The 13,161-nt window shown below is 37.5% G+C and overlaps 1 protein-coding gene across 1 annotated transcript in view; it reads left to right on the top strand.

Annotated features, from left to right (window-relative positions):
* Positions 1–9,311, top strand: part of LOC126457670 (succinate--CoA ligase [ADP-forming] subunit beta, mitochondrial) — an 87,809-nt gene extending 78,498 nt beyond the window's left edge. Inside the window, exon 9 of the mRNA XM_050094171.1 lies at positions 6,651–9,311. Coding sequence (XP_049950128.1) covers positions 6,651–6,815 — 165 coding nt within the window. The 3' untranslated portion in view covers positions 6,816–9,311. The remainder of the gene's footprint in view (positions 1–6,650) is intronic.
* The last annotated feature ends 3,850 nt before the right edge of the window (positions 9,312–13,161 follow it).

Genomic DNA, 13,161 nt, shown 5'->3' with positions numbered 1-13,161 from the left:
TCATTGTACTTGCAGTGGATCCTGATGCAGTTTGGAATTCTTGTGTTGACATAGGGGATGTGTCTAAAAAACTAAATTTACACGTATTCTAAACTTATGTGATTTATTGATTGTCTGTATTTTGATAATACAAAGAGAAATAAACAAAAAGAAACAGTTTACATTAATTTTTATCTTCATTACCTTTCTTTGTTAGGTTAGCGTGTTAACTGTGGTACCACTATTTATAATCATTATCATCCTAACGTGGGGGCTGTGAAACTTATATCTTCATTGTTACAATTATTTGGCTGTTTCATTTGAATATGTTGTGATTTGTGAGGTTGTCGTTACAGTGGGACCTGGGAACACAACTCCCTCCCCCACTTTCTGATTAAATAGCGGATTTTGCTTCTATACTGACATGAGAATGTTATTATGTCTCTTGCTTCCAAACTTATTGTCTGTCTGCCGCTCTGTCATTGGCCATGTAGAACCAGCAGCTGACACACATCCCTATTTTTCCTATCGAACCTCACAGTAAGCACTGACGACATCGCCGCACAAAACACACAAGTACGTCACTAGCTCCAATTCAGACTTTCACCATCTCCTGCAGAAATGTGTGATATTGTTGAGTATTTGTCCAATTTTTAAAGTCAGTTTGACTCTGAGTACAAATGGCTGCAGGCAAACTGTAGTTGAAATTTGTTAGATGTTCATAAAAAGCCAAAGTACACAGGGCAGATTCCCAGGGTTGACGGCATGATGAAATTTGGTGCTTGCTGAACCCCCCCCCCCCCCCCCACACACACACACACAAAATCATCGTAGTTCTCTCTTCCAGCAAAGCTCGTGTCACTGTTCCCCCTACAATGTTCCGTAGTGCTATGCTAGAGCAGCAGTGAAAGACAGACAGCAACATCTTCTAGGGTGCAGATCACATGAGACAGCAGCACTCCGGACAGCGGTAGGATACCAACCTGATTGTTGCCCGCCATACCGCCCGACAACCAGGAGTGATGGGTTTCTTTTCATAGCATGACCTCTTTGTCACCTGCAGCACCCTTACAGCACAGCACCCTTACAGCACAGCAGTATGTTGATGATATTCTAACCCGTTTTGTAGCCCTTTATGGCAAGCTATGGTGGGCTTACATTTCAGCAACATGCCCACATGAGGAGAGTACCTACTGCTAGTCTTCATGCTTGCCAAACACTGCCTTGGCCGACAAGGTTGCCGGATTTCTCCCCAAATGAGAACGTTTGGAGCATTATGAGCAGGACCCTCCAACCAACTCACGATTTTGACAATCTAATGTGTCAGTTTGACAGAATTTAACACAATATCCCTCAGTAGTACATCCAACAAAGCTTATCAGTGTTAAACCGAATAACAGCTTACATAAAGGTGTTAGGTGGACCAGTGCTTTATTGACTTGTTTAGTCTGTGAAGCTCTTTCTCTTAAATAAATTGTCCAGTTTTTCAGAAATTGTAAAAAAAAAAATTATTTTTTTACATATACATCACATGTACCAATTTCTGTCCTGTTTGGGTAATTCCTTTGTGGTTTCTTTTATATCACTCTCCAACAGTTGTAATAGTCAATTCAACATTAGCAGTGTTAACTTTAGACAAATTGCTGATCTTCAACATTTCGTTTAAGATACTGGGTATTACACTTTTAAGACAAAATAAATTTGCCAGTAAGCACCTAAGAAGCAAAAGCAATGATACACACTTTTTAATATGAAAGTGAATTTTAATGAACATTTGTTAACTCAAAATTAATATCTACAAGATACGCACACACTAACTCGGGAACTTCGCGTTTTGCAGGCAAGTGTTCTACCATCTGAGCTACCCAAGCATGACTCACGCCCCGTCCTCACAGCTTTAGTCCTGCCAGTACCTCGTTTCCTACCTTCCAAACTTCACAGAAGCTCTTCCGCGAACCTTGCAGAACTATCACTCGTGGAAGAAAGGATATTGCGAAAACATGGCTTAGCCACAGCTGGGGGATGTTTCCAGAATGAGATTTTTCACTCTGCAGCGGAGTGTGCGCTGACATGAAACTTCCTGGCAGATTAAAACTGTGTGCCAGACTGAGACTCGAACTCGGGGACCTTTGCCTTTTGCGGGCAAGTGCTCTACCATCTGAGCTTCCCAAGCACAACTCACGCCCCGTCCTCACAGCTTTAGTTCTGCCAGTACCTTGTCTCCTAGCTTCCAAACTTCACAGAAGCTCTCCTGCAAGGACGGGGCATGAGGCGTGCTTGGGTAGCTCAGACCGTAGAGCACTTGCACGAGTCTCGATTTGGCACACAGTTTTAATCTGCCAGGAAGTTTCATGTCAGTGCACACTCTGCTACAGAGTGAAAATCTCGTGAGGTTTGGAAGATAGGATAGAGGTACTGGTGGAAGTAAAGCTATGAGGACAGGTCATGAGTCATCCTCAGGTAGCTCAGTTGGAGGAGCACTTGCCTGGGAAACACAAAGGTCCCAGGATTGAGTTCTGGTCCAGTATGCAGTTTTGATCTGCCATGAAGTTTCATATTGAGTGACAAATCACTGAGTAGCTCAGTGTTCCCATAGTGGCACTTATTTGCAGGAAGAAAGGCAGTGATAATCACCTTTTGTACTTGGATGGCTGTTGCCACATGGTGAATTGTGAAAATTTATTATTATTTGATCAGTGATTAATTTTAAAATGGAATACAAAATTAACTTGCTGTTAGTATTCTCTGATACTGTCACATCAGGAATTTTTAATTATTCCAAGAGCTCTGTAACTGTTTGTTAAAATCATTGTAAATGAAACCACAAGAGAAGTTAACTGTCAGTAACAGGAAAACTGCCTCAATAAATGGAATAGAGAAAGCTCTGCTTTGCGTTTTTAGTAATCTTTTTTGATTAACACTGCCCTATTTACACTAAGTACTTGCCTCTGGACTCCTTTAATTATGGGTTGCTGTTAAATGGCATTGCAAAATGTAGAAATTACACCATTGAAAAGGGAAAAATAATGCTTTAAAAGAATATACTTTCATATAAGTAGATACGGTTGAAATACTTACCATAATAGCATAAAAGGACATGAAAATGGTAAAGAAAAGAATTTTAAGTGCCCTAGCAGTTGAGTTGTATAGTTACTTGTCGTCTGCATTCACAGAAACAGTAAGGGAATGATGAAAAGAAGGCACATGAAATTTAGAATGTTTTCTATGATATGATTCTAATTAATTTTGATATAGTTAAACTCAGAACACTCTGTGTACCAGAGATCAACATTGCAGTCCTTGCACCATCATCTGTTCTCCCTCCTGATGGACTTACCATTTATTTTTCCCCCTCTGTCTGAAGGAACTTTGCAAAAGCAGGTTGTGTTGATATTGTTTACAGTAGGTGGAACTCTCTCTGGAGAGTGATGTAGAAATGCCTTGTCAATTTGTATGGATGAAGAAGCTTGTTGTAGAAAAAAAACCTTCTCCCTTTTCAGCCAGTTTCTTCTCAACTGTATAATCTACCAGAGATACATTTCTTGAATGGAGACTGCAAACCTTTCTTGTTTTCTCATTACTGTTCCCACTTCACATGTAGCTTAAATGCCTCAACATGTCCAAAAGAGTTGGGTTGAAGTTAGTTCTTACATAAATAAAACGCTTTGCAAAACTTTTCTGTACAAGGTACTGAACACTATATTTCAACATCCCCTGCAGAACTGTGTACATTCCACATTTTAGCATGCTTCTTGTTGCTGAATTGCCGATAGGATAACAATTGCTGTAATATTCACTAAATTTCTCATACACACACTAAACCAAACCCTACCACATCAGACACATTGCTTATATGTTGTAATATTAATCTCTCAATGAAAACTGCTTTGACATTTATTGGCAAAGAAATCAGGTAATGGGTGCATTTTATGGATCAGGTCATGCTTTTCTTTTTGACAACATTTGCAACAGTCGTTCAGATGTAACAGTGTCATCAAAATGTAACATGGACAATGTGGCACAAAATCGGTCATGACTCAAAAATTCACACAAAAACCTTGCATGTAAAAACAGACCTCTTGATAAATAAACACAGTTTTCACAGTTGGAGGACATACACATGAAAAAAAAAAAATTGAAAAAGAAGCCATTTTTTTGAAACTTCTCTGCAGACCACTTACTTGACAGAGCTCATTGTAGTGTGTCTTAATATTTAGTTAATGCAGTTGTATTACAAGTGTACCAGTGACTTTCACTTTTAATGTCTTGGATTGTACAGTCATCAAAGAAATGAGTAAAATAACAAACTGCTCTCTGCCATTGGGGAAATTTGAGAATATGCCCATTTGTTCTTGGAACATTGGCATGTGTGACTGATCTTACTCTTGATTATCACACTTCCGTTAGAAGTAGTAGGATTATTAGGTGCTGCAGATACTGACTAAAGGTCTGTACCATCATCTGCTTAGAGAAGGTTTGCTTGTGTCACTAGTTGGAAGACAAAAACAGATACACTGTGGTGAGCATTGTTCACAATATACGATGTGGCACTAAACTACACTCATGCTCATAAATTAAGGATAATTGCAGAACGTGGTGCCACACAACGTGGCACTACACAAAACTGGCGCTAATAGCAAAGTACATAAGGGAAAACACGACACAGATCTGGAAGTCCACGGTATTGGTGATAAGTTGAGAAAACCATCCCGAAACACATATGCTGCAAAACGCCACTGTTTTCTGCACATGTGCCCCGACATCAATATGGCATATGATCACCAAGCACATGTACACAGGCCGCACAACGGGTTGGCATACTCTGGATCAGGTGGTTGAGCAGCTGCAGCGGTATAGCCTCCCATTCTTGCACCAGTGCCTGTCGGAGCTCCTGAAGTGTCCTAGGGGTTTGAAGACAGGCAGCGATATGTCAACCGAGAGCATCCCAGATGTGCTCGATGGGGTTTAGATCTGGAGAACAGGCAGGCCACTCCATTCGCCTGATAACTTCTGTTTCAAGGTACTTCTCCACGATGGCAGCTCGGTGTGGCCGTGCATTATCATCCATCAGTAGGAAGGTGGGACTCACTGTACCCCTGAAAAGGTGGACATACTGGTGCAAAATGATGACCCAGTACACCTGACCTGTTTCAGTTCCTCTGTCAGACATGCAGGGGTGTACATGCACCAGTCATAATCCCACCCCAGATCATCAAATCACGACCTCCATACAGTTCCCTTTCAAGGACATTAAGGGGTTAGTACTGGGTTCCTGGTTCACGCCAGATGAAAACCCGGCAAAAATCACTGTTCAGACTATACCTGGACTCGTCCGTGAACATAACGTGGGACTACTGTTCCAATGACGATGTACTGTGTTCCTGACACCATGCCTTATGCGCTCTCCTGTGACCAGGAGTCAGAGGAATGCACCATGCAGGTCTCCAGGCGAATAAACCATGTCTGTTCAATCATCTGTAGATTGTGTGTCTGGAGACAACTGTTCCAGAGGCTGTGGTAAGGTCTCGAGCAAGGCTACCTGTAGTACTCCGTGGCTGTCTGTGGGCACTGATGGTGAGATCGGTCTTCTTGTGGTGTTGTACACTGTGGACGTCCCATTGGAATCATTGCCATAATCTTGAGATTGTGGTACACAGAGTGCCCGTGCTATGTCCTGCTGTGTTTGACCAGTCGCCAGTTGCCCTAGTATTCTATGCCTCATAATGTTATCCATGTGTGTTCTCTGGGCCATTTTCAACAAACAGTCACCATTAGCATGTTTGAAAACGTTTGCACATTTACTCACTACACCGTACTCTGACATGCACCAACACACCTCTGCTGTATGTGGACTGCTGCCAGAGCCACCGTGTGACGACCGCAGGTGAAATGCACTGCATGGTCATACCCCGAGGTGATTTAAACCCGCAAACCACCCACCAGAGCATTGTTTCACTTGTTTCGCCATGTATCAGCATTATCCTTAATTTATAAACATGAGTTTACTAGCTTGACAGACAACTGAATACAGCACACACCTCACTTATCAGTCATATTTTCTTCTGTTTTTGATCATCTGCATATAAACTATCATTTATCTTTAACTCTGCCAATGCGCTGCAAATCATACTTATTTTTGTACATGCTAGCATGTGAACTACAGTGGACTTGCTCTTTGCAGCTCTAAATCACTATTGGAGAGATATACTCAGCAGGTGGAATCCTCTGGGAACATAACAAGAAACTGTTTCTCTATTACAAGACAAAGTGGATTTTGTAACACATTAAACATAAACAAAATAGCAGGAACACTTTCAACTCGAGAAGATAAAAGCCAGTTTGGAGTGCAATAATGCATACATCTGTGTGGTGTCTTGGCATTGTCAAGAAATTTTAAAAAACTAGCATGCATGTTACCATAGCATCCAGTTCATAATATCGATATCAATCCTGTTAATAATATCAATATTTTCATCACAGCCTTCTTAATATTTGTTTGCTGTGTAGCAATGTTCTGATTAAGTCGTTAGTATCACTGCAAGAGTAAAAGTACTCTAACCATTGAAGATAATTTTGGCTGAGTCCATAAATGGTAGCAGTTAACTTAATAATATGTTCTTATATTTGTTAGTATTCCAGTATCGGTATTTTATGCTGCGTAATTTTTTCAGGGTACAAATGTGGATGATGCAAAAGTTCTGATAGCAGCATCGGGATTGAAGATCTTGGCTTGTGATAATTTAGAGGAAGCTGCAAGACTTGCTGTGAAACTGTCCAACATTGTCAGCCTTGCGAGATCGGCAAAACTAGATGTCAATTTTGAGATTCCCCTGTAATAAGTTTAGCTACTTAAGTTTTTCTTTTTTATTTTGTTTTTACTTTATGAATAAATGTAGACCACATTTAATTTAGGTAGCTCTTAATATATGCAGTGTGGCTTTTATAGCTGATAGAAGGCTGTAGTAACATTTGTAGAATTGATTTGTTATTTTATCTATTGTACTTTGTTACTTATTTAAAAGTATTTTATCTGAGCTTACAGATCATAGTAAATACTGTGCATGCTTGGTTTAAGCTTTGCTTTGCTTCGCTTCAGATTATGACTGGACTTTTAAGAAGTAAGCAGCTGTGTGTCTTGAAATAGTATTTGAATTGCTTATAAACTGATGTACCCAGGATGTCATTCACAGCAGGCAAGAACTAGGGAAGCTGGTGCAGTTTTTAGTGCAGAGATTTTTATTTGTCTATTGTTTTGACTGATGGCACACCAAAATGGAATCTCAACTCTGATATTCAGAATTAAGGTTCCATTTTCAGAAAAGTATGAGAAAACAGGATAATTGTAACATTCAACTACTAGTAAATCACATTTTCCCTTAGTTGATGTCGTGGACAGTACACTTTTGCCATGGAGGGTTTAACACAATAAATTGTATATGAAATGCTTTTGGTCGGAACTTTGTTTGCTTCGTAAGTTAGTGTATCCTTTATTTTGATAATGTTGTGCTTTTAATTTATTGTTTGTAAATATTTATTTATTTAATGTAAATAGTGTTGAGATATTGAACATTACAGACACTCATTGACTCGTTTGCTATATCTGATTTTGCCGTATCAGAGGTATTTAGTTTTTATGTTTACTTAATTTTACTTATTTGAATGACAATTATATATCAAAGTTTTGAGCTTGAAATCTTTTAGCAGAGAATAATTTCAGCAGAAATGTGCTAGATGCTGTGCTTTTCTCTGGTTTGTTCTTCAGTGGAGAGACCATTGCAGCATAAATGACTGAAAAAAAAAACTGTGTTTAGTGTTTGCTATATTTATATGCAGTGATAGTGACAACTAAAAAATTGTGACTTATCAAACACTTTGAGCTGTTTAATTACAACAATAATTTATGGTAAAACAGAACAGAGATAAATTTTAGCTGGTGCATAATATGAAAATGGGCATATATGCAATAAGTGGCAAATGTATTAGGTCCCGAATAAGCCAAGTTTGCACTTCAAAAGAAATTACCACCATCCACTCACAGAATACATTTTTCTGCGTCTCACTGGAATTACAGTGACTACATCTAAAGACTTCTTGAGTGGTTTAGTATTGTGTACTAGATGTCAGATACACTTACTAACATAAACAGTTGATGAATCTTACTTTCAGAAGAGCCTGAAACATGAACATATTTTCAAGGAGTTTTTGTGAATTAGTGGCACAGATGTATAACAGGAAAGATTTTATGGTCAAACATAGTTCCTATGGTTCGGGTAATGCTTATTATAAGTCATCCGATCAGTTACTGAGAAGTCAGTGAATGAATGCTTTAAGTTTAGAAACTCTGTTAATCACATGCTCTTCAGGGACAGGATTCTAAACTTCCTAAGAAAGCAGTAATGCTTCTAAATGTGTTTCATGACAGCTACAAAATTGAGAGCTCCCTGCAGTTAACAAAAATAACTTACGGAAAGATTGTTATTTGATATTATATCTTTTTCAGTTGCAACATTTTACTAGGCCAATTAAATTTGAAAAACGAACTGTATGAAATTTATACTCTTGTGTTTTAATAAATGTAACAATTTTCTGGTAACACCTTAAATGTTCATGTTTGATGAAATGGATTTGAGTTTATTAAATGTTTGATGATTTCTTTATAAATAATACATGCCTTGACTGGTAAAAAAAACTTATGAATATTTTGACAATTTAGAATGACATTTTAAATAATTTCCAAAACATAATTTTGATTAGTTTTGTTCACCATTGTAACAATGGAAATTTGGCAAAATGATGTTGCCATCAGGCTATCACTGAAGTTAAATAATCTTTAAGTTTCTGTAAGTGGCTATTCATAATCATGCAAGTTTAAAATGTTTGTTCATTCTCCTTTTTTCTTCTCTGAAATGTATTGATTGTCTTGTTTAAGAGGGAGGAGTTTGTATAAAAAGGAAAGAGTATTCACAGGTGGAAACTTAAAACTTAATAGAAATGTTTTTTAATTACATTTCAGAAGCATGATTGGTTTATATTGTAGATTCTGGAAATGTTAATGATTTCTCATATATCCTTTGATATTTGTAAAAGTTGTAAGCAAGTTTGTGTACAAGCTTCTCTTTATATTGGTGATAGAAGTATTTTACTTATGTCTCCAGATATGTGAGGTTGACATAATGGAAGTGGGTAGCACTGACACAGTGGGTATAAGCACTACAGCTTCAGGAAGAGGTGCTCAGTTCACTGTCAGGATATTTTGTTTAAGTTGTGTTTGTTTACTAATTGCTTCAGGTGAATACTGAGTTGATTCAATAAAACTTTCCTTGCCCGATAAAGTTTATTCTTAATCTACAATGATTGTGACATGATATGGACTTAGTCATTAGCTGCCAAATCCAATGTTTCTTACTGATTCTGCAGTATTAATGGCTGGCTAAAATGAACCTCATTCGCCAAATCAGCCTGATTATAAATCACCATAAAAGTTTGTTGTCTGTTGTAACACTTGGTTTTTGATGTTTGTGCTCCCAGATTACTCTTTTCCTCACTCCCTCCCTCCCCAGAAATATTGCCATGTGGCCGGTTGCTTGTTATTATGGATCCTCATACCAAAGAAAAAAGCTTTCAAACTTTTTGCATTATATTGTATAAATAGCTTTATATAGATTATTACTTTTAGTGTCTTCATACCCCATACATCAGTAGTTGCATTATCTGAAAATCCGTTGTGTAAGCTGCAGGAGTGAGGGAGACTCTCTCTCACTACACAAAAGGTAGTCCATCTGTATTGTGAAAGAACTTAACGGAGCATGAGAGTTTTATAATCAAATTTTCACATTTTTTATAATATACTGTGCATCCCAAACATCTTTTCTGTACTGCCAGTGTTGTCTTACAGATGATTATATGTAGTTCAGGATTTTGATAACAAGTGGTCACAGGTTTTTGTGGTGTTTGTGCAATTCTGTTTTACACTTTGGTAAGCTGTTCATTGTTTTCTTATCACCATGTTGTTTGTCTTCAAAAGGACTGTTCATTTTTATAACATAAATGTGTAGTTGGTTACTCCCATGAGAAGAGCAATGTTTTATTATTAGACTATAACCGTGCAAAAAATACATCTTAGTCTAGCACTGGGTTTCCCAAACAGTGTGCCAAGGGAAAACTATTAATAATATGACATTTTTCCCAACATTTGGGGGGGGGGGGGGGGGGGGGGAGGAACTGGATGTTCCATCAGAGTACTAGGATTCTCAAAGTGTCCAGTCAGAGGAAAATTTTGGGAATCTCTGGTCTAGCAACATTTCTTACAGCTCTAATAACAGTGCGTAACTCTTCTCATGGTGCCCAAGTTATAGATCTGATTATGATGAGCAGTGCTTAGTAACTATAAGTTTTCTTAGTTATATTTCATTTTTATTATTTGTTTTGTATTTTTCCCTTTCTCATATTTTGCACCATGATTGATGTTTGCTAACATATAGTGGTGAACCACCCTTAGTTAACTTGATGGAAGTAACAACACAGATAATATTGTGTAAGACATTCCCCTGTAAGTAGTATCAGCTGTGTAGCACTAATATTATTTTCAAGAATTTAATAATTGTTTTGTGTCATTATTTTCTTGACTTCTTGCAGCAATGGGCTACCGTATTGTGACAAATGAAAAATTGGTTAAGAAGACAGTTTAATTCACGAATTCATTCATTCAATATTGTTGTGAAAGAGACTGTGATCAATTTTATCCTTTTTCCTTCCTTGAAATATTTCCTTTGTGAAGACCATAATTTGTTAAATCTGTGTAATTATTATGACTGTTGTGTGAATGAATATTATTGTTTGATGCCATTAACATATGTTAAAAAATGAAAATTTTCCCATGTAAATGTTAAATAAAAGACAACCATTTTGTTACTGTTTAAAAGAGTTATTTTTTTGGTATTAAAACATTGTGATGTAGTAGATGACTCCACACTTGGATATAAATAGTACAGATTGCATTACCTATTTATGCGTATACGATCTGTCTCTGAATTTAAGGGCAAGCAAATTTGTGGTGGAGAAAAGGGTCTTTTCCAGAGGAATGTTAAAACTGCCATTCAGGGTGACTGAAAAACAATTTTCCTTTTAGTGGTACAGTACAGTGCAGTGCAGTGTGCTGTGGTATCCTTAGATTCTTTGTGTGTGTGTGTGTGTGTGTGTGTGTGTGTGTGTGTGTGTGTGTGTGTGTGTGTGTGTGTGTGTGTGTGTTAGTTAATAACTTCCATATTCTGTATAATATTAACATATATTTATTGCAAAAGAAACATTCTCCATGCGAGTGTGTGCTGCATTCCTTTGTGATTCATAAGAAACTCTGGGGAAAAGTTGGTATAATGTTAAAGAAAGACTTTAGTTGCTCCTTCTGACATAGTTCAGTAGATAGAGTGGAGACTTGCCTTATCTTTCATCAGTTTGCAGACTTAACTATAGTTGGTACATATTGTTCTCATGATACTGAAATCCATCATAGGAGCTGAATTTCGTTTTGTATGCAGCAATGTTCTCTCTACATTAATGCCAGGTGTGACTTCTAATACTAACGTAGCATATTGTGTCTAATAAATTAGGTAGCTGTGGAAGAAGCATGAAGTGTAAAAAAAGAGGAGAAGAAGTAGGCACACCAAAATCGTTTTGAAAATTGTGTGTTTGGTTGAATTCAGTATTGGGAGTCCCAAATCCTTAGGGACAAGATTACACGGGTCGCAGTTGACAGCAAACTAGATACTTGAGATTTGGAATTAACAATCAGAAATGGGTATTTAGAATTTTGACACAACCTGTAGCAACAACTTAAGCTCATGATAACCATTGAAGGTGACATTAGCCAGACTCACTGAACACTTGACAGTGCATAAAATTTTTTTTGTCGTCTCACAAATATACATTGTTTTTCTAACAATAACAAAGGCAACTGGGACCCTAACAACTAGTTCCTTTTCAATCCCTAATAGGTTTTCATTCACTGATTTCTTGGAACGCCCTTCGGAAAATCCACAGAGTGAGATTCAGAGATTAAGCTTGCCAAGGGTCAACCAAACTGTGACATGTGACAGAAGAATTACACTTACGGAGAATGTTATGGAGGAATGGGAGTATTTGGGCTAATAAATTGAGCAGATCTTTTAGTCAGAATCGACAACTAATGAAGATAATCTTGAGACAGAGACAGATAAAAGGAAGCAGTGAATCACTTATCCGCTTTATGTAGGCCGTGTCACCTGAAATACCAGGTGATTCATACAGAAAGACACTATCCTGACTATTTTGCTCTCATTGAAAAAAGGTAAAATTTCTCCTTTGTAATGTCTGGTGATCTAGGTTTTTGAAAGCTGGATGTGTACTGCACTACACACAAAATGTGGCATGTTGTGTGGGGCAGACTATTGTGACACTTTAGTAGATACGCAAGAAACATCAACACACCCTATTGAAACAACCAAACAAATTAGCCATTATTAAGCCCGACTTGGAATATAATCATGAAATAAAATGTGATGAGAGCAGTAATGTGGTGCAAATACAAAGTATTTGCAATAGTGTAATTAAAGTATCTGTCAAAATAAAGATGTCGGTAAAACATAGTAAACCGTGACAGAAATTCAGCTTAAAACAATGCTTGGATCCAGCATTCAGTTACTAAGATCCCATCTGCCCTCTCATCCTCCACAGCTGGAAAATACTGAAAATATGTGCATTTCACAGAATAATAGTGTGGATTCTGAGAAATAGTTGAGCATCAAAGTGTAGTTGGTGTTGATAGTCATTCTGTACTATAAATAACAGAGCAACACTAATACAATGTGGTTGAAGTGCAGGCAGCAAGTAAATTCAGCTTGCTGTGCATGAAGAAGGTGATTAGGTCACTTGACAAAATGTTCTTATAATGGAATCCACAACTTGTTTGTACACCCAAAAGTACACCATTAAATATTTTGATTATTAATTTTGCTGTTGTTCAGATTGCATATGACAGTACTTTTTTAAAAAAATTGATTTCATAAATTCCTGGTTTACTAGTTCATTTTGGTCATATCTCTTTTTGAATTATGTAATTACTCTTAGGAATTTCATCATGCATATGAATCTTAAGAGTTCCTACCTGCTTTCTAATTGTCTGTATGCCCCTTTTCATTTAGGCTTTGT

This window comes from Schistocerca serialis, chromosome 2, assembly GCF_023864345.2.
Source record: "Schistocerca serialis cubense isolate TAMUIC-IGC-003099 chromosome 2, iqSchSeri2.2, whole genome shotgun sequence".
In the NCBI taxonomy this organism is placed as follows: Eukaryota; Metazoa; Arthropoda; class Insecta; order Orthoptera; family Acrididae; genus Schistocerca; species Schistocerca serialis.
Note: the sequence above shows the minus strand (reverse complement) of the source record. Positions and strands in the feature narration are given on the sequence as shown.